Source organism: Procambarus clarkii, chromosome 11, assembly GCF_040958095.1.
Source record: "Procambarus clarkii isolate CNS0578487 chromosome 11, FALCON_Pclarkii_2.0, whole genome shotgun sequence".
NCBI classification, from domain to species: Eukaryota; Metazoa; Arthropoda; class Malacostraca; order Decapoda; family Cambaridae; genus Procambarus; species Procambarus clarkii.
The window spans coordinates 21,321,239-21,343,921 of record NC_091160.1 but is presented as its reverse complement, the minus strand read 5'-3'; the positions used below and the strand labels follow the sequence as shown (position 1 = coordinate 21,343,921).

The 22,683-nt window shown below is 46.1% G+C and overlaps 1 protein-coding gene across 1 annotated transcript; it reads left to right on the top strand.

The window, feature by feature from the left end:
- The first annotated feature begins 19,749 nt into the window (after window positions 1-19,749).
- LOC138363584 (uncharacterized) lies at window positions 19,750-20,703 on the top strand. Its single transcript, XM_069322942.1, has one exon. The coding sequence runs from the start codon at window positions 19,750-19,752 to the stop codon at window positions 20,701-20,703; it is 954 nt and encodes a 317-aa protein (XP_069179043.1).
- The last annotated feature ends 1,980 nt before the right edge of the window (window positions 20,704-22,683 follow it).

The window sequence follows — 22,683 nt, the reverse complement described above, 5'->3', positions numbered from 1 at the left end:
TAGTATGCTTTAACCCACTACGCCATCAGACCTTACAAAAGAAGTAGATAGTTCGAGATATATATATCTCAAACATCTCTACCTCCCGAAGGCACCAGATGAGTGAGGGGTCAGTCTGCAATTTTCGTCAAGCCACTGTCAATGTGAGAGAACTCGTGTCCAGCTTATAAGCCTATACTTGCATAAACCACAAGTGAAGATAAACAATCTTTGGACAACACCCACCAGTGGGACTCGAACCCAGAAAGCACAACTACCTTCCAGTAGCTGGCATAACTAGTATGCTTTAACCCACTACGCCATCAGACCTTACAAAAGAAGTAGATAGTTCGAGATATATATATCTCAAACATCTCTACCTCCCGAAGGCACCAGATGAGTGAGGGGTCAGTCTGCAATTTTCGTCAAGCCACTGTCAATGTGAGAGAACTCGTGTCCAGCTTATAAGCCTATACTTGCATAAACCACAAGTGAAGATAAACAATCTTTGGACAACACCCACCAGTGGGACTCGAACCCAGAAAGCACAACTACCTTCCAGTAGCTGGCATAACTAGTATGCTTTAACCCACTACACCATCAGACCTTACAAAAGAAGTAGATAGTTCGAGATATATATATCTCAAACATCTCTACCTCCCGAAGGCACCAGATGAGTGAGGGGTCAGTCTGCAATTTTCGTCAAGCCACTGTCAATGTGAGAGAACTCGTGTCCAGCTTATAAGCCTATACTTGCATAAACCACAAGTGAAGATAAACAATCTTTGGACAACACCCACCAGTGGGACTCGAACCCAGAAAGCACAACTACCTTCCAGTAGCTGGCATAACTAGTATGCTTTAACCCACTACGCCATCAGACCTTACAAAAGAAGTAGATAGTTCGAGATATATATATCTCAAACATCTCTACCTCCCGAAGGCACCAGATGAGTGAGGGGTCAGTCTGACCCCTCACTCATCTGGTGCCTTCGGGAGGTAGAGATGTTTGAGATATATATATCTCGAACTATCTACTTCTTTTGTAAGGTCTGATGGCGTAGTGGGTTAAAGCATACTAGTTATGCCAGCTACTGGAAGGTAGTTGTGCTTTCTGGGTTCGAGTCCCACTGGTGGGTGTTGTCCAAAGATTGTTTATCTTCACTTGTGGTTTATGCAAGTATAGGCTTATAAGCTGGACACGAGTTCTCTCACATTGACAGTGGCTTGACGAAAATTGCAGACTGACCCCTCACTCATCTGGTGCCTTCGGGAGGTAGAGATGTTTGAGATATATATATCTCGAACTATCTACTTCTTTTGTAAGGTCTGATGGCGTAGTGGGTTAAAGCATACTAGTTATGCCAGCTACTGGAAGGTAGTTGTGCTTTCTGGGTTCGAGTCCCACTGGTGGGTGTTGTCCAAAGATTGTTTATCTTCACTTGTGGTTTATGCAAGTATAGGCTTATAAGCTGGACACGAGTTCTCTCACATTGACAGTGGCTTGACGAAAATTGCAGACTGACCCCTCACTCATCTGGTGCCTTCGGGAGGTAGAGATGTTTGAGATATATATATCTCGAACTATCTACTTCTTTTGTAAGGTCTGATGGCGTAGTGGGTTAAAGCATACTAGTTATGCCAGCTACTGGAAGGTAGTTGTGCTTTCTGGGTTCGAGTCCCACTGGTGGGTGTTGTCCAAAGATTGTTTATCTTCACTTGTGGTTTATGCAAGTATAGGCTTATAAGCTGGACACGAGTTCTCTCACATTGACAGTGGCTTGACGAAAATTGCAGACTGACCCCTCACTCATCTGGTGCCTTCGGGAGGTAGAGATGTTTGAGATATATATATCTCGAACTATCTACTTCTTTTGTAAGGTCTGATGGCGTAGTGGGTTAAAGCATACTAGTTATGCCAGCTACTGGAAGGTAGTTGTGCTTTCTGGGTTCGAGTCCCACTGGTGGGTGTTGTCCAAAGATTGTTTATCTTCACTTGTGGTTTATGCAAGTATAGGCTTATAAGCTGGACACGAGTTCTCTCATATTGACAGTGGCTTGACGAAAATTGCAGACTGACCCCTCACTCATCTGGTGCCTTCGGGAGGTAGAGATGTTTGAGATATATATATCTCGAACTATCTACTTCTTTTGTAAGGTCTGATGGCGTAGTGGGTTAAAGCATACTAGTTATGCCAGCTACTGTAAGGTAGTTGTGCTTTCTGGGTTCGAGTCCCACTGGTGGGTGTTGTCCAAAGATTGTTTATCTTCACTTGTGGTTTATGCAAGTATAGGCTTATAAGCTGGACACGAGTTCTCTCACATTGACAGTGGCTTGACGAAAATTGCAGACTGACCCCTCACTCATCTGGTGCCTTCGGGAGGTAGAGATGTTTGAGATATATATATCTCGAACTATCTACTTCTTTTGTAAGGTCTGATGGCGTAGTGGGTTAAAGCATACTAGTTATGCCAGCTACTGGAAGGTAGTTGTGCTTTCTGGGTTCGAGTCCCACTGGTGGGTGTTGTCCAAAGATTGTTTATCTTCACTTGTGGTTTATGCAAGTATAGGCTTATAAGCTGGACACGAGTTCTCTCACATTGACAGTGGCTTGACGAAAATTGCAGACTGACCCCTCACTCATCTGGTGCCTTCGGGAGGTAGAGATGTTTGAGATATATATATCTCGAACTATCTACTTCTTTTGTAAGGTCTGATGGCGTAGTGGGTTAAAGCATACTAGTTATGCCAGCTACTGGAAGGTAGTTGTGCTTTCTGGGTTCGAGTCCCACTGGTGGGTGTTGTCCAAAGATTGTTTATCTTCACTTGTGGTTTATGCAAGTATAGGCTTATATATATATATATATATACATATATATACAGTGAATAGTTCCGTGATTTGGGTGTTCATGGCAGGTTCCTACCATGAACACCCAAATCATGGAACTATTTATTCTACCCACCATGAGAGTAAGGACAATACCAGAACATAACGATGCCAACACAGAAAACACTGTTCAACATAACAGGCCAATTACACCTGATTAATCTTTGTATATATATATATATATATATATATATATATATATATATATATATATATATATATATATATATGAATCGGCTGTTTCAAAAGCCAGGGGCAGGGCCTCGTCACATTATAGAAAAAAAAAGAGAAAAGCTAGAGCTTTCGTCTGTGGTAAGGTAATGGGAAGACACACAAAACACAAGTAAATTAACAATGAAATTTTAATTACTTTAGAAAAACAAGACATGAATGAAGTTAAGCACATATAATATAAAAGACAAGTCAACAAACAAAATAATATGAATAATCACTGGCAAATGAAAAGTTACGTTAAGACAAGTGAGTTACAGTGATAGGAAAATAAATATTAATGGAGCTGGAATATTGGCTTCGAGCTGCCACCTCCCTTAGTACATGAAAGCCAAGGCTTAGTCTACTAGCGAGAGATGTCAACTGCAAGGAGCACTGAGATATTCTGACGATACTGGAGCACTGCAGCCCAGACATCGACTTGTGGTGGAAGGCGGAGGGCAGGTGCGACGGGACACCAGCCAATCAGCGACAGGCAGGCAAAGGACGAGCAATTTGCTGGTTACGGTGGCGGGTAGCAGGTGTGCCGGTGTGCTGGATACGTTTTGCTCTCTGGCCAAAACGTTTGGCGATACTTGCTGGACGTATCTTCTATATTATCTTTTATATTGACGTACTTTCTAGGGAAGAGCAGGCTCAATCTCTCTTGAAAGAGATTATCGTCACAATATATATTTGGCGATACTTGCTGGACGTATCTTCTATATTATCTTTTATATTGACGTACTTTGTAGGGAAGAGCAGGCTCAATCTCTCTTGAAAGAGATTATCGTCACAATATATATATATATATATATATATATATATATATATATATATATATATATATATATATTAGTATATTTTGGTAGCAGTCTTTCCTGTAGACATATACTATTAAATATGACCGAAAAAGTAAGATTAATAATTCTAACACGAATTTTCTCAATCTTTCGTACATTACGCTTCACTGTTGGAGGTAAATCAAAAATCACTTCTCCAAAATTCATTTTTATTTCTAGTCTGACGCGACACGGGCGCGTTTCGTAAAACTTATTACATTTTCAAAGACTTCACAAATACACAACTGATTAGAACTTACGTCTCTCTGATATTATATCTACATTTGAGTGAGGTGGGAAGGATGATGTGGCATTAACACAAGACAGAATAGGGTATTAAAAGTATCAACACAAGACAGAACAGAAACAATGGGTATTGAATAGAAGTGTTTGTAGAAAGCCTATTGGTCCATATTTCTTGATGCTTCTATATTGGAGCGGAGTCTTGAGGTGGGTAGAATATAGTTGTGCAATAATTGGCTGTTGATTGCTGGTGTTGACTTCTTGATGTGTAGTGCCTCGCAAACGTCAAGCCGCCTGCTATCGCTGTATCTATCGCTGTATCTATCGATAGATACAGCGATAGCAGGCGGCTTGACGTTTGCGAGGCACTACACATCAAGAAGTCAACACCAGCAATCAACAGCCAATTATTGCACAACTATATTCTACCCACCTCAAGACTCCGCTCCAATATAGAAGCATCAAGAAATATGGACCAATAGGCTTTCTACAAACACTTCTATTCAATACCCATTGTTTCTGTTCTGTCTTGTGTTGATACTTTTAATACCCTATTCTGTCTTGTGTTAATGCCACATCATCCTTCCCACCTCATTCAAATGTAGATATAATATCAGAGAGACGTAAGTTCTAATCAGTTGTGTATTTGTGAAGTCTTTGAAAATGTAATAAGTTTTACGAAACGCGCCCGTGTCGCGTCAGACTAGAAATAAAAATGAATTTTGGAGAAGTGATTTTTGATTTACCTCCAACAGTGAAGCGTAATGTATGAAAGATTGAGAAAATTCGTGTTAGAATTATTAATCTTACTTTTTCGGTCATATTTAATAATATTTAGTTGTGTATTTGTGAAGTCTTTGAAAATGTAATAAGTTTTACGAAACGCGCCCGTGTCGCGTCAGACTAGAAATAAAAATGAATTTTGGAGAAGTGATTTTTGATTTACCTCCAACAGTTAAGCGTAATGTACGAAAGATTGAGAAAATTCGTGTTAGAATTATTAATCTTACTTTTTCGGTCATATTTAATAATATATATATATATATATATATATATATATATATATATATATATATATATATATATATATATATATATATATGCCCATACTTGCTTAAACCACAACGGAAGATTAACAATCTTTGGACAACACCCGCCAGTGGGCATCGAACCCAGAAAGCACAGCTACCTTCCAGTAGCTGCCATAACTAGTACGCCTTAACCCACTACACTATCAGCCCCTAAAAGAAGTAGAGACTTTGAGGTATATATACACCTCAAATATCCCCACTTCCCAAGGGCACCAGACAAGTGAGAGATTACTATACGTTTTTCATCAAGCCACTGTTAATGTGGGAGAACTCGTGTCCATGCTATAAGCCCATACTTGCTTAAACCACAAGTGATGATTAACAATCTTTGGACAACACTCATCAGTGGGCCTCAAACCCAGAAAGCACAACTACCTTCCAGTAGCTGCCATAACTAGTACGCCTTAACCCACTACACCATCAGACCCTTAAAAGAAGTAGAGACTTCGAGGTATTTATACACCTCAAATATCCCACTTCCCAAGGGCACCAGACAAGTGAGAGATTACTATACGTTTTTCATCAAGCCACTGTTAATGTGGGAGAACTCGTGTCCATGCTATAAGCCCATACTTGCTTAAACCACAAGTGAAAATTAACAATCTTTGGACAACACCTACCACTGGGCCTCGAACCCAGAAAGCACAACTCTCTTCCAGTAGCTGCCATAACTAGTATGCCTTAACCCACTACAAAATCAGACCCTTAAAAGAAGTAGAGACTTCGAGGTATATATACACCTCAAATATCCCCACTTCCCAAGGGCACCAGACAAGTGAGAGGTTACTATACGTTTTTCATCAAGCCACTGTTAATGTGGGAGAACTCGTGTCCATGCTATAAGCTCATACTTGCTTAAACCACAAGTGAAGATTAACAATCTTTGGACAACACCCACCAGTGGGCCTCGAACCCAGAAAGCACAACTACCATCCAGTAGCTGCCATAACTAGTACGCCTTAACCCACTTCTACTACATCAGACCTTTAAAAGTACTTCTTTTAAGGGTCTGATGGTGTAGTGGGTTAAGGCGTACTAGTTATGGCAGCTACTGGAAGGTAGTTGTGCTTTCTGGGTTCGAGGCCCACTTGTGGGTGTTGTCCAAAGATATATATATATATATATATATATATATATTATATGTCGTACCTAGTAGCCAAAACTCACTTCTCAGCCTACTATGCAAGGCCCGATTTGCCTAATAAGCCAAGTTTTCATGAATTAATTGTTTTTCGACTACCTAACCTACCTAACCTAACCTAACATAACTTTTTCGGCTACATAACCCAACCTAACCTATAGAGATAGGTTAGGTTAGGTTAGGTAGGGTTGGTTAGGTTCGGTCATATATCTACGTTAATTTTAACTCAATGAACAAAAATTGACCTCATACATTATGAAATGGGTAGCTTTATCATTTCATTAGAAAAAATTTAGAGAAAATATATTAATTCATGAAAACTTGGCTTGTTAGGCAAATCGGGCCATGCATAGTTGGCTGAGAAGTGAGTTCTGGCTACTAGGTACGACATATATATATATATATATATATATATATATATATATATATATATATATATATATATATATATATATATATATATATATATATATATATATATATATATATATATATATATATATATATATATATATATATATGTCGTACCTAATAGCCAGAACGCACTTCTCAGCCTACTATTCAAGGCCCGATTTGCCTAATAAGCCAAGTTTTCATGAATTAATGTTTTTTCGTCTACCTAACCTACCTAACCTAACCTAACCTAGCTTTTTTTCGCTACCTAACCTAACCTTACCTATAAATATAGGTTAGGTTAGGTTAGGTAGGGTTGGTTAGGTTCGGTCATATATCTACGTTAATTTTAACTCCAATAAAAAATAATTGACCTCATACATAGAGAAAAGGGTTGCTTTATCATTTCATAAGAAAAAAATTATAGTAAATATATTAATTCAGGAAAACTTGGCTTATTAGGCAAATCGGGCCTTGAATAGTAGGCTGAGAAGCGAGTTCTGGCTACTAGGTACGACATATATATATATATATATATATATATATATATATATATATATATATATATATATATATATATATATGTCGTACCTAATAGCCAGAACGCACTTCTCAGCCTACTATGCAAGGCCCGATTTGCTTAATAAGCCAAGTTTTCATGAATTAATTGTTTTTCGACTACCTAACCTACCTAACCTAACCTAACCTAACGTTTTCGGCTACCTAACCAAACCTAACCTATAAAGATAGGTTAGGTTAGGTTAGGTAGGGTTGGTTAGGTTCCGTCATATATCTACGTTAATTTTAACTCCAATAAAAAAAAATGACCTCATACATAATGAAATGGGTAGCTTTATCATTTCATAAGAAAAAAATTAGAAAAATTATATTAATTCAGGAAAACTTGGCTTATTAGGCAAATCGGGCCTTGAATAGTAGGCCAAAAAGTGAGTTCTGGCTACTAGGTACGACATATATATATATATATATATATATATATATATATATATATATATATATATATATATATATATATATGCGAACAAGCCTGAATGGTCCCCAGGACTATATGCGACTGAAAACTCACACCCCAGAAGTGACTCGAACCCATACTGCCAGGAGCAACACAACTGGTAACTACAGGGCGCCTGTAGTTACCAGTATAATGAATCCCACGTTACTTTCACAACTGGTCCCACCCTTCCCTTGCCAGCCTTATTGTGTCTCACGTTAGTGTCACAACTCGTCCCCCCCCCCCCCCTCTCCTTGCCAGTCTTAATGTGTCCCACGTTACTGTCACAACTGGTCCCCCTCCCCTTGCCAGGCTAATATGTCCTCCGTTACTGTCACAACTGATCCCCCTCCCCTTGCCAGCCTTACTGTGTCCCCCGTTACTGTCACAACTGCCCTCCGCTCCTCTTGCCAGCCTTAATGTGTCCAATGTTACTGTTACAACTGGTCCCCTCCTCCTCCCCTGGCCATCCTTAATGTGTCTCAGGTTACTGTCAAAACTAGTCCCCTCCCTTCCCTTGCCAGCCTTAATGTGTCTCCCGTTACTCTCACAACTTGTGCCCCCCCTTCCCTTGCCAGCCTTAATGTGTCCCCAGTTACTGTCACAACTGGTCCCCCTCCCCTCGAAGCCTAATGTGTTCCACGTTATTGTCACAACTGGTCCCCCTTCTCTCTTTGCCAGCCTTAATGTGTCCCCCGTTACAGTCAAAAATGGTCCCCCCCGTCCCCCTTGCCAGCCTTAATGTGTCCCAAGTTACTGTCACAACTGGTCCCCCTCCCCTTGCCAGCCTTAATTTGTCCATAGTTATTGTCACAACTGGTCCCCTTCTTTTGCCAACCTCAATGTGTCTAACGTTACTGTCACAACTGGTCCCCCCCCTACCCTTGCAGCCTAATGTGTCCCCGGTTACTGTCACAACTGCTCCCCCCACCCACTTGTCAGCCTAATGTGTCCCCCCATTACTGTCGTAACTGGTTCTCTCCTCTTGCCAGCCTTAATGTATCTCACGTTACTTTCACAACTGGTCCCCACCCTCCCCTTGCCAGCCTTATTGTGTCCCACGTTAGTGTCACAACTCGTCCCCCTTTCCCTTACCAGTTTTAATGTGTCCCCCGTTACTGTCACAACTGGTCTTCCCCCTCTTCTTGGAAGCCTAATGTGTCCCACGTTCCTTGCAAAACTAGTCCCCACTCCCCTTGCCAGCCTTAGTGTGTCCCTTGTTACTGTCACAACTGGTCCCCCTCCTCCTTGCCAGCCTTATTGTGTCACCCGTTACTGTCAAAACTGGTCCCCCTCCCCCTTGCCAGCCTAATGTGTCCCACGTTTCTGTCCCAACACGTCCCCCTCCCCTTGCTAGCCTAATGTGTCCCTCGTTACTGTCACAACTAGTCCCCCCAACTTCCCAAACAGCCTAATGTGTCCCCGTTACTATCACAAGTGGTCCTCCCACTCCCCTTGCCAGCCTAATATGTCCCCCGTTACTGTCACAATTGATCCTCTCCCCTTGCCAGTCTTAACGTTTCCGCTGTTACTGTCACAACTAATCCTCTCCCCTTGCCAGCCTTAATGTGTCCCTCGTTACTGTCACAACTGGTTCCCTTCCCTTGCCAGCCTTAATGAATCCCCCGTTACTGTAACAACTTGTCCCCGCCCTTTCCCGTTGCCAGCCTTAATGTGTCCCACGTATGTGTCACATCTGGTCCTTCTGCCTTTGCCAGCCTTAATGTGTCCCCCCGTTGCTGTCACAACTGGTCCCCATCCCCTTGCCAGCCTTAATGTGTCCCTTGTTACTGTCACAAATGGTCCCCATCCCCTTGCCAGCCTAATGTGTCCTACGTTACACTCCCAACTGGTCCCCCTCCCCTTGCTAACCTAATGTGTCCCCCGTTACTGTCACAAATGGTCCCCCCTCCCCTTGCAGTCTAATGTGTGGCCCGTTACTGTCACAACTACTCCCCGTCCCCTTGCAGCCTAATGTGTCCCACGTTACTGTCACAACTGGTGCCCCTCCTCTTGCAAGCCTTAATATGTCCCCCTGTTACTGTCATAACTGGGCCCCCCTCCCCTTGCCAGCCTTAATGTGTCTCCCGTTACTGTCACAACTGGTCCCCTCTCCCCTAGCCTGCCTTAATGTGTCCCACGTTACCGTCACAACTAGTCCCCCCCCCCTTGCCAGGCTAATATGTCCTCCGTTACTGTCACAACTGGTTCCCTCTCCCCTAGCCTGCCTTAATGTGTCCTCCGTTATTGTCACAACTGACAATCTCCCCTTGCCAGCCTTACTGTGTCTCCCGTTACTGTCACCACTGCCCTCCCCCTCCTCATGTCAGCCTTAATGTGTCCTACGTTATTGTCACAACTGGTCTTCCCCACTCCCCTTGCCATCCTTAATGTGTCCATCGTTACCGTCACAACTGGTTCTCTTCCCTTGCCAGCCTTAATGAATCCCCCGTTATTGTTACAACTTATCCCCCCTTCTTGTTGCCAGCCTTAATGTGTCCCACGTTAATTTCACAATTGGTCCCCTTCTCTTTGCCAGCCTTAATGTGTCCCCCTTTACTGTTACAACTGGACCCCCTCCTCTTGCAAGCCTTAATGTGTCCCCCTGTTACTGACATAACTGGTCCCCCCTCCCCTTGCTAGCCTTTTTGTGTCCCCCATTAATGTCACAACTGGTCCCCCTCCCTTTGCCAGCCTTAATGTGTCCCCCGTTACTGTCACAACTGATCCTCTCCCCTTGCCAGCCTTAATGTGTCCCCCGTTACTGTCACAACTGACAATCTCCCCTTGCCAGCCTTAATGTATCCTACGTTCCTGTCACAACTGGTCCCCCCCTCTTCATGTCAGCCTTAATTTGTCTCAGGATACTGTCACAACTAGTCCCCCTCCTTTTTTGCCAGCCTTAATGTGTCTCCCGTTACTGTCACAACTTGTGCCCCCCCCCCTCCTCTTGCCAGCCTGAATGTGTCCCCCGTTACTGTCACAACTGGTCCCCCTCCTCTCCTTGCCAGCCTTAATGTGTCTTCCGTTACTGTCACAACTGCTACCCCTCCTCTTGCCAGCCTTAATGTGTCCCACGTTACTGTCACAAATTGTTTCTATTCCCTTGCCAGCCTTAATGTGTCCATAGTTATTGTCACAACTGGTCCCCTTCTTTTGCCAGCTTTAATGTGTCTCCCGTTACTGTCACAACTGGTCACCCCCTCCCCTTGCAGCCTATTGTGTCCCCCCGTTACTGTCACAACTGGTCCCCGTCTCCTTGCAGCCTAATATGTCCCCGGTTATTGTCACAACTGCTACCTGCACCCCATTGTCAGCCTAATGTGTCCCCCCGTTATTGTAATAACTGGTCTACTCCTCTTGCCAGCCTTAATGTATCCCATGTTACTTTCACAACTGGTCACCCTCTCCCCTTGCTAGCCTTATTTTGTCCCACGTTAGTGTCACAACTCGTCCCCCCATCTCCTTGCCAGCCTTAATGTATCCCACGTTATTGTCACAACTGGTCCCGCTTTCCCTTACCAGTCTTAATGTGTCCTCCGTTACTGTCACAAGTGGTCCTACCCCTCCTCTTGCAAGCCTAATGTGTCCCACGTTACTGGCAAAACTGGTCCCCCACTCCCCTTGCCAGCCTTAATGTGTCCCTCGTTACTGTCACAACTGGTCCCCCTAACTCCCTCTGCAGCCTAAAGTCTGCCCCGTTACTGTCACAACTTGTCCCCACAGTTCCCGTTGCCAGCCTTAATGTGTCCCCCGTTACTGTCACAACTGGTCCCCTCTTCCCCTAGCCAGCCTTAATTTGTTCCCCGTTACTGTCACAACTGGTCCCCCTAACTCCCCTTGCAGCCGAATGTGTGCCCCGTTACTGTCACAACTGGTCCCCCCTTCCCTTGCCAGCCTTATTGTGTCCCCCGTTACTGTCACGACTGGTCCCCCTCTCATTGCCAGCCTTAGTGTCCCACGTTACCGTCACAACTGGTTCCCCCCCCCCTCCCCTTGCCAGCCTTAATGTGTCCCCCGTTACTGTCACAACTGCCCCCCTTAATCTTGCCAGCCTTAATGTATCCTACGTTACTGTCACAACTGGTCCCGACCTCCCCTTGCCAGCCTTAATGTGTCTCAGGTTACTGTCAACACTGGTCCCCCCCCTTCCCTTGCCAGCCTTAATGTGTCTCCTGTTACTGTCACAACTAGAAACCCCCTCCCCTTGCCAGCCTTAATGTGTCCCCCGTTACTGTCTCAACTGATCCCTTTCCCCTTGCCAGCCTTAATGTGTCCCCCGTTACTGTCACAACTGGTCCCCCCCCCCTCCGCCCCCCTTGCCAACCTTAATGTGTCTCCCATTACTGTCAAACCTTGTCCCCTCCTCCCCTTTATTATGTTGTGGGTTGGAGTCGTGGTGTTGTCGTTGTTGTTGATCCTTCTTTCTGGACAACCCAACCCACAACTCGGTAGAGTCCTTATACTTTACCAGGAGATCACCCTTGGCGCTTCTGGCTCTTGGAGAGGGGCTCAACGTCACACGTTTAGGGGGATGCGGCTCCAATACTTAGCCTCGTTGTCACGTGCACACACCCACTCGAGCCGCTGTGACTCTCCACTATCTCCTTATGTGATATGATCTCCTCAATCCCCTTTGACTTATTAGTTTTCCGTCCTGCCCTGTCCACAGCGGTGGTTCTTTCTCTCTCTCTCCTTTTTTACTACATCCTGGGAAGCCTCACTAGGACAAGGGCAAACACCAGCAAATTTGAATACATTTACTGGACCAAGCATATACACAATATATACACACATATAATAATAATGAATCCTACACTCTATACTATTTCAGTCAGGTTGCACTCCAACACCGTCAGAACTCTATCATCTGCCTATCAAGTGGTATCCTATCTCTGAATTCACCACCTAATACTACCAACCTTTTCAAGTAGGTCAAGTCTTATAACACAATGTTGCACTATTAGCAAGAGAATATATATCTATAAACATGTTCAAGGAAAACCAGCATATGGCTGCAATAACATAAATGTCATTATAAATGTTCCTTGATACACAACAATGATCAATCGATCACCCTATCAGTCCTAGAACACATACATCTGTAGGTAATTCAGCCTACGACTGTAACTATACGACAGTATAAACACTCCTCGGCACAAGAATGGCAAACAATCACTCACCTTTCACTGCGTCTTGCACGCTAATGACAACCAAACACTCTATCACCTCCCTACATGTAATCATTTAGAACTTCCCTTCCACATCTGGAAGTTCACTACCCTGATCTCTTCAGGTTCTTTCGGGTTTATCTACCAGGATCCTCCGCAGCTTCTCCAGGCTGCTACACCATGAAGTTTTCCTTGAGCAACTATGGTGCTTCACTACTTCTACTAGGGTCCTCCACAGCTCTGCTGGCTGCTACACCATGAAGTTTCCTCGAACAGAACTGGAGTTTCGCCACTGGTATTACAGAAGCACGTGACACTCCTCTTCACTGCTTCTCCACACAGCTCGAGGTCCTACTCTTCCACTACTGTGGAGTCTCATCAACTACTCCCTCTGTGCTGGCTTCGAAGTTCTCAGCAACTTCTTCCCCAAAGACAAACCTGCAACCCATTGACACTCCAATAAAAACGTTTCCTTATAAACACATAGACGAAATAATCCACACAATATGTTTGCATCCAACATCTATCTGCTCTCTACATACTGTGAGAGTGGACTCCCTCGTTTGGGCTGGTCCATGCTCCGCCTTGCCAGGCGGCCCTCCTCACTCTGGGAGGATTCTCCACCGCCAGTCAGTTGGCTTCAGGCGGTCGACTGGAGAGGACGTGCTGCTCGTCCCTCCAGCTGTCTCTCTCATCTCCGTCCTCTTATTTAGGCTTCCTGCTTTACCAAAACATGTCTAACTTATCAATAAACATAGCTACTGTCGCTGGGCACACGACCAACTACAAGTAATCACTATAGACTGGCTTAAAATCGTGCTTACCACAGATTGTCTGGTCGAGGGCGCTATCCCTCTGATGGCTTCTGATCAGGGCGCTCCCACGGCCCAGGATAATGTCTCTGGACGGCTTAATAAACACTCCTCGTCGTCCAGGATTTGAGACCACAACGTTCCCAGCTCGATTCCACAGCCGGAACGTCTACACACTTCCTTTCTCTTGGAGATATATTACTAGAGTTCCTTTCTGACAGGAGCTCACACGGAGTGCAGCTTCCACTCGTGATGTCTGGTACTCAAGTGACTTAAGCTCCTCTCTAAGCGAGCCTCACACCTCCAGCAAATTATCCACATCTCCTAACCAGGGAGCCGGTCGGCCGAGCGGACAGCACGCTGCACTTGTGATCCTGTGGTCCTGGGTTCGATCCCAGGCGCCGGCGAGAAACAATGGGCAGAGTTTCTCACACCCTATGCCCCTGTTACCTAGCAGTAAAATAGGTGCCTGGGTGTTAGTCAGCTGTCAGGGGCTGCTTCCTGGGGGTGGAGGCCTGGTCGAGGACCGGGCTGCGGGGACACTAACAAAAAAGCCCCGAAATCATCTCAAGATAACCTCAAGATAATCAGTCATTTATCTGTTTTCTTATTCAATGCCCATAATCTCAAATTGTTTATCAAATCCAACCAACTATTTTACATCTGCATCTTCACCTCTATATTTCCTAGACCTTCTAGTCAGGTCAGGCTTGATAGAATAATTCTCAAAGGGGAGACTCGTTTTTCGGCTACCTGGGATCATAACACCTTGCAGCCTAATGTGTCCCCCGTTACTGTCACAACTGATCCCCCCCCCTCCTCTTCCAGCATAATGTGTCCCCCGTTACTGTCACAACTGCTCCCCCCAGTCCCTTGTCAGCCTAATGTGTCCCCCTTTACTGTCATAACTGGTCCCGCTCCCCTTGCCAGCCTTAATGTATCCCTCGTTACTTTCACAACTGGTCCCCACCCTCCCCTTGCAAGCCTTATTGTGTCCCACGTTACTGTCACAACTGGTCCCCCCCTCTCCTTGCCAGCCTTAATGTGTCCCCCGTTACTGTCACAACTGGTCCCCTCCCCTTGCCAGCCTTAATGAGTCCCCCGTTACTGTCACAACTGGTCCCCTCTCTATCCTTGTCAGCTTTAATGTGTCCCCTGTTGCTGTCACAAATGGTCCCCCTCCCCTTGCCAGCCTTAATGTGTCCCACGTTACTGTCACAACTGTTCCCCCTCCCCTTACCAGCCTTAATGTGTCCCCCGTTATTGTCACAACTGGTCCCCCCTCCCCTTACCAGCCTTAATGTGTCCCACGTTACTGTCACAACTGGTCCTCACCCCTCACCTTGCCAGCCTTAATGTGTTCCACGTCACTGTCACAACTGGTTTCCCTCCCCTTGTCAGCATTAATGTGTCCCTCATTACTGTCTCAACTTTTCCCCCCAACTCCCTTTGCAGCCTAATGTGTCCCCCGTTACTGTCATAACTGGCCCCCCCTTCCCTTGCCAGTCTTAATGTATCCCACGTTACTGTCACAACTGGTCCTTCACCTCCCCTTGCCAGCCTTAATGTGTCCCACGTTACTGTCAAAACTGGTCCCCCTCCTATTGCCAGCATTAATGTGTCCCTCGTTACTGTCACAACTGGTCCGCCCAACTCCCCTTGCAGCCTAATGTGTACCCCGTTATTGTCACAACTGGTCCCTTTCCCTTTGCCAGCCATAATTTGTCCCCTGTTACTGTCACAACTGGCTCCCCTTCCTTTGCCAGCCTTAATGTGTCCCCCTTTACTGTCACAACTGGTCCTCTCCTTCCCCATGCCAGCCTTAATGTGTCCCCCGTTACTGTCACAACTGGTCCTCTCCTTCCCCTTGCCAACCTAAATGGGTCCCACGTTACTGTCACAACAGGTCCCCCTCCCCATGCCAGCCTTAATGTGTTGCCCGTTACTGTCACAACTGGTCCCCTTCCCCTTGCAGCCTAATGTGTCCCCCGTTACTGTCACAACTGCTCTCCCTCCATTTGCCAGCCTTTATGTGTCCCCCGTTTCTGTCACAACTGGTCCCCCCTATCCTTGCCAGCCTTAATGTGTCCCTCGTTACTGTCACAACTAGTCCCCCAATCCTTGCCAGCCTTAATGTGTCTCACGTTACTGTCACAACTGGTCCCCCTCCTCGGGCTAGCCTTACTGTGTCCCTCGTTACTTTCACATCCGGTCTCCCTCTCCTTGCCAGCCTTAATGTGTCCCCCGTTACTGTCACAACTGGTCCCCTCCCTCTCCCCGTGCCAGCCTTAATGTGTCCCACGTTACTGTTACAACTGGCCCGCACCTCTCCTTGCCAGCCTTAATATGTCCCTCGTTACTGTCACACGTGGTGCCCCACCTCCCCTTGCCAGCCTCAATGTGTCCCCCGTTAATGTCACAACTGGTCCCCATCTCCTTGTCAACCTTAATGTGTCCCCCGTTACTGTCACAACTGGCCGGCCTCCCCCCTCCCCGTGCCAGCCTTAATGAGTCCCACGTTACTGTCACAACTGGCCCCCCTCTCCTTGCCAGCCTTAATGTGTCCCCCGTTACTGTCACAACACGTCCGCCTCCCCTTGCCAGCCTTAATGTTTCCTTGTTATTGTCACAACTGGTCCCCCTCCCCTTGCAGCCTATTGTGTCCTCCGTTACTGTCACAACTGCTCCCCCCCACCCCCTTGTCAGCCTAATATGTCCCCCGTTACTGTCATAACTGGTCCCCTCTCCTTGCCAGCCTTAATGTATCCCACGTTACTTTCACAACTGGTCCCCACCCTCCCTTTGCCAGCCTTTTTGTGTCCCACGTTACTGTCACAACTGGTCCCCCCTCTTCTTGCCAGCCTAATTGTGTCCCACGTTACTGTCACAACTGGTCCCCCCTCCTCTTGCCAGTCTTAATGTGTCCCCCGTTACTGTCACAACTGGTCCTCCCCCTCCTCTTGCAAACCTAATGTGTCCCACGTTACTGTCACAACTGGTCCCCGCTCCCGTTGTCAGCCTTAATGTGTCTCTTTACTGTCACAACTGGTCGTCCCCTTTATTCCCCTTGCAGCTTAATGCGTGCCCCGTTACTGGCAAAACCGGTCCCCCACTTCCCTTGCCAGCCTTAATGTATCCCCCGTTGCTCTCACATCCTGTCCCACCCCTCCCGTTGTCAGCCATATTGTGTCCCACGTTACTCTCACAACTGGTCGCCCTCCCCTTGCCAGCCTTAATGTGTACCCCGTTACTGTCACAACTGGTCCCCTCCACTTGCCAGCCTTAATTTGTCCCTTGTTACTGTCACAACTGGGCCCCCCTCCCCTTGCCAGCTTTATTGTGTCACCCGTTACTGTCACAACTGATCCCCCTCCCTTTGCCCGCCTAATGTGTCCCTCGTTACTGTCACAACTGGTCCCCCCACTTCCCTTACAGCCTAATGTGCTCCCCGTTACTGTCACAACTATTCCCCCTCCCCTTGCAGCTTAATGTGTCCCACATTAATGTCACATCTGGTCTTTCTCTCCTTGCCAGCCTTAATGTGTCCCCCGTTACTGTCACAACTGATCCCCTCCTCCCCGTGCCAGCCTTAATGTGTCCCACGTTACTGTCACAACTGGTCCCCCTCCCCGGGCAAGCCTTAATGTGTCTCACGTTAATGTCACAAGTGGTCCCCACCTCCGCTTGCCAACCTTAATGTGTTCGCCGTTACTGTCGCCACTTGTCTCCTCTCCCTTGCAGCCTAATGTGTCCCCCGTTACTGTCACAACTGATCCTCTTCCGGTGCCTCCCCAACTTTTTATTGTATTGGACCCCATGCTCCCCCCTCTTATTTGTGGGGTGATGGACCCCATGCATTCCCCCTCTTGTTGGTGGTAGTGGACCCCATGCCCCCCTCTTGATGTCTCCATCTTCACTACACCTTACACATTTTCACTACACCTTCTCCATCTTCACTACACATTCTCCAACTTCACTACACCTTCTCCATCTTCACTACACCTTCCCATCTTCACTACACCTCCATCTTCATTACTCCTTCCCATCTTCACTACATCTTCTCTTTCTTCAATACATCTTTTCCATCTTCTCTATACATTCTCCATCTTCGCTACACCTCCTCCATCTTCACTACACCTTCTCCATCTTCACTACATCTTCTCTATACCTTCTCCATCTTCGCTACACCTTCTCCATCTTCACTAAACATTCTCCATCTTCACTACACGTTCACCATCTTCACTACATATTTTCCATCTTCACTACACCGTCTCCATCTTCACTACACCCTTACAATCTTCACTACTTCTTCTCCATCTTCTTATTAGGCAAATCGGGCCTTGCATAGTAGGCTGAGAAGTGCGTTCTGGCTAATAGGTACGACATATATATATATATATATATATATATATATATATATATATATATATATATATATATATATATATATATATATATATATATATATATATATATATATATATATATATATATATATATATATATATATATATATATATATATAACTGAAAACTCACACCCCAGAAGTGATTTTGAAGAATTTTTTTGAATTTTGAAGAATGAAGAAGAATTTTGACTGGTCCAACCACTTGGGCTGGACGGTAGAGCGATGGTCTTGCGTCATGCAGGTCGGCGTTCAATCCCCGACCGTCCAAATGGTTGGGCACCATTCCTTCCCCTCGTCCCATCTCAAATCCTTATCCTGACCCCTTCCAAGTGCTATATAGTCTTAATGACTTGGCGCTTTCCCCTTATTAAATAATAATAATTCTCCATCTTCACTGCACATTCTCCATCTTCTCTACACCTTCTCCATCTTCACTACACCTTCTCCATCTTCACTACACATTCTCCATCTTTTCTACACCTTCTCCATCTTCACTACACCTTCTCCATCTTCACTACACATTCTCCATCTTCTCTACACCTTCTCCATCTTCTCTACACCTTCTCCATCTTCACTACACATTCTCCATCTTCACTACACCTTCTCCATCTTCAATACACCTTCTCCATCATCTCTACACCTTCTCCATCTCTCTACACACTCTCGACCAACCACTTGGACTGGACGGTAGAGCGACGGTTTCGCTTCATGTAGGTCGGCGTTCAAGTGGTTGGGCACCATTCCTTTCCCCGTCCCATCCCAAATCCTTATCTTGACCCCTTCCAAGGGCTATATAGTGTTAATTGCTGGGCGCTTATACCCTCTCCATCTCCACTACACATTCTCTGTACTCAGTACACCGAGTCTGTCCCAACTATACCCAGCTCTTGCCCAATACAGCCTATCCATCCCTACTACTCACTGTCTGTCCCTATTACACCCTGTGCTCCCTCGCTAAAACTTATTCCTTTCTCACTGCACCCTGTCCTCCCCCACTACACCCCCTGTCCATCCCGACTACACCCCCTGCCCGCCCCCCCTACTTCTTGTCCATCCCGACAACACCCTATCCCGCACAATACACCAATGTCCATCCTAGCTACTTTAGGTTCATGCTTGCTATCCTCACTGAGTTATGTTATTGTATAGGGAGTGTTATGGAGGAGTCGTGGTTGATGCCTGTTCCCCTTGAAAAGGAATAGACCCTTGCACCCCTTTACGAAGTCCGTCGATGTGAAATAGAAAACGAAAACTCTATCATGTGTAGCATTTGTTGACATTTTTGGGCAGTCGGTTCCTGATGGAAAACGAATGTCCACCTGTCGTAATATCTGGCCTGCTCCGCTATCTGGGCCGGCGCCACCTGTCGTACCATCCAGCCTGCTCCGCCACCCGGCCTATTCTTATCTTCCCTTATCGAACCAGAAACATTCCCTCCTGACTAATATTACGTTTATCTGTGATATTAAGACGACGAGACGGAAGGAGTGGTCCGCTGCCGGTATTGGCGCGACGGGCGGCCTTACTTATATTGTTACATAGTAATTTACCTGTCAACTATGGGGTGTACGACAAGCAAAACCTCCAAGGATGGAGAGGATGAGGTGAGGAAAGGTGAACAGAAGAAGAAGAAGGAGGAGAAGAAGCACAAGAAGAAGGAGGAGAAGCAGAAGAAGAAGGAGGAGAAGCAGAAGAAGAAGGAGGAGAAGATGATGATGAAGGAGGAGATGAAGAAGGAGGAGAAGGGGAAGGAAGAGAAGGAGAAAGAAAAGAAGAAGGAGGAAGAAAAGAAGGAGGAGGAGAAGGAGAAGAAGGAGGAAAAGGAGGAGAAGACACACACACCGCCCCCACACCACTGTGACCCTCCCCCAGTACAACCCCCATTTATAAGGAGGAAGAAAAAGAGAAGAGCTCCGGAACCTCCGGGCCCACCCCCAATACTGCCCCCACTGAACCGTGACCCCCCTCCAGTACCGCCCTCTCCTCCTCCACTTCTCTGTGACCAGCTCCCACCTCCCCCGCTCCTCTGTGACCCTCCCCCAGTACAACCCCCATTTATAAGGAGGAAGAAAAAGAGAAGAGCTCCGGAACCTCCGGGCCCACCCCCAACACTGCCCCCACTGAACCGTGACCCCCCTCCAGTACCGCCCTCACCTCCTCCACTTCTCTGTGACCAGCTCCCACCTCCCCCGCTCCTCTGTGACCCTCCCCCAGTACAACCCCCATTTATAAGGAGGAAAAACAAGAGAAGAGCTCCGGAACCTCCGGGCCCACCCCCAATACTGAACCCACTGAACCATGACCCTCCTCCAGTACCGCCCTCACCTCTTCCACTTCTCTGTGACCAGCTCCCACCTTCCCCGCTCCTCTGTGACCCTCCCCCAGTACAACCCCCATTTATAAGGAGGAAAAACAAGAGAAGCGCTCCGGAACCTCCGGGCCCACCCCCAATACTGAACCCACTGAACCGTGACCCCTCCAAAGCCGCCCTCACCTCCTCCACTTCCCTGTGACCCCCAGTACCGACCCCCCACTCCTCTGTGGCCCCCACCCTTTACTCAGTGACCTCCCCCGCTTCTCCGTAACCCCCCTTCCCTTCCGTTATTGCGTGTCCTGTTGGTAACAACGGGAGTGGCAGCAGTGTGTGTGTGTGTGTGTGTGTGTACTCACCTATTTGTGCTTGCGGGGGTTGAACTCTTGCTCTTTGGTCCCGCCTCTCAATTTCAATCAACAGTTGTACATATTCCTAAGTCTACTGGGATCTATCATATCTACATTTGAAACTGTGTATGGAGTCAGCCTCCACCACATCACTGCCTAATGCATTCGATCTGTTAACTACTCTGACACTGAAAAAGTTCTTTCTAACGTCCCTGTGGCTCATTTGGGTACTCAGTTTCCACCTGTGTCCTCATGTTCGCCTTCCACCCGTGTTAAACAGTTTATCTTTATCTACCCTATCAATTCCTCTGAGAATTTTGTAGGTAGTGATCATGTCTCCCCTTACTCTTCTGTCTTCCAGTGTCGTGAGGTGTATTTCACTCAGCCTTTCCTCGTATCTCATGCCTCTTAGTTCTGGGACTAGCCTAATAGCATACATCTGAACTTTTTTAAGCATCGCGTTGTGCTTGACAAGGTACGGGCTCCATGCTGGGGCCACATACTCCAGGATTGGTCTTACATATGTGGTATACAAGGTTCTGAATGATTCCTAACACAGGTTCCAGAAGGCAGTTCTGATGATAGCCAGCCTCGCATACGCCTCAGATGTTATTTTCTTGATGTGGGCTTCAGGAAACAGGTTTGGTGTAATATCAACTCCTTGAGCTTTCTCTCTGTCCAATTCATGTAGGTCTTCATCTCCCATTCTGTATCCTGTGTCCGGCCTCCTGTTTCCATAGCCTTTTTTCATTACCTTACATTTACTCGGGTAAAATATGCAGTCTGCCCACCCCTCTCATTCCTGCCTGATTGGTTGCCTGATCTGGAACTTCTCTTTGCTCTAATGCAAAGACTTCCTGGAAATTCTTATTGAGTTCCTCGCACACTTTTTTGTCGTTTGTAGTGAATCTGTCTGCCCCTATCCTCAGTTTTATTACCTGTTCTTTCACTGTCTTTAGTAGCCATTTGCTGGACCATTCATTCAGTCTGTCTAGGTCATCTTGTAGTCTCATTCTGCCTTTCTCCGTCTTAATCCTCCTAATAATTTTTGCATCATCAGCAAACAATGAGAGGAATGATTCTATACCCTCTGGTAGATCATTCACATATATCAGAAACAGTATGGGTCCAAGGACTGAACCCTGCGGGACTCCACTGGTGACGTCTCGCCAGTCTGAGACCTCATCCCTCACAGTGACTCGCGTTCTTCTGTTACTTAGGTACTTCCTTATCCAATGGAGTACCTTTCCTTTCACTCCTGCCTGCATCTCCAGCTTTCGCACTAGTCTCTGATGTGGTACTGTGTCAAAAGGCTTTCTGACAATCCAAAAATATGCAGTCTGCCCACCTCTCTCTTTCCTGCCTGATTGGTTGCCTGATCTGGAACTTCTCTTTGCTCTAATGCAAAGACTTCCTGGAAATTCTTATTGAGTTCCTCGCACACTTCTTTGTCGTTTGTAGTGAATCTGTCTGCCCCTATCCTCAGTTTTATTACCTGTTCTTTCACTGTTTTCTTTCTCCTGATGTGGCTGTGCAGCAATTTAGGTTGAGTGTTAGTCTTGTTTGTTGTGTTGTTTTCATATTGCCCTTCTGCCTCTCTTCTCACCTGGACATATTCATTCCTGGCTTTCTGGTATCCTTCTCTGCTCTCACGTGTCCAGTTATTTCTATAGTTTCTCCACGCTCTTTTACTTAGTTGCTTAGCTAGTTTACATCTCTGATTAAACCATGGGTTTCTCATCTGCTTTAATTTTTTTTCCTTTTGGGCTGGGTTAAACTTTTCTGCTGCCTCATTACACTTCTTTGTGATGTATTCCATCATGCCTTGGGCC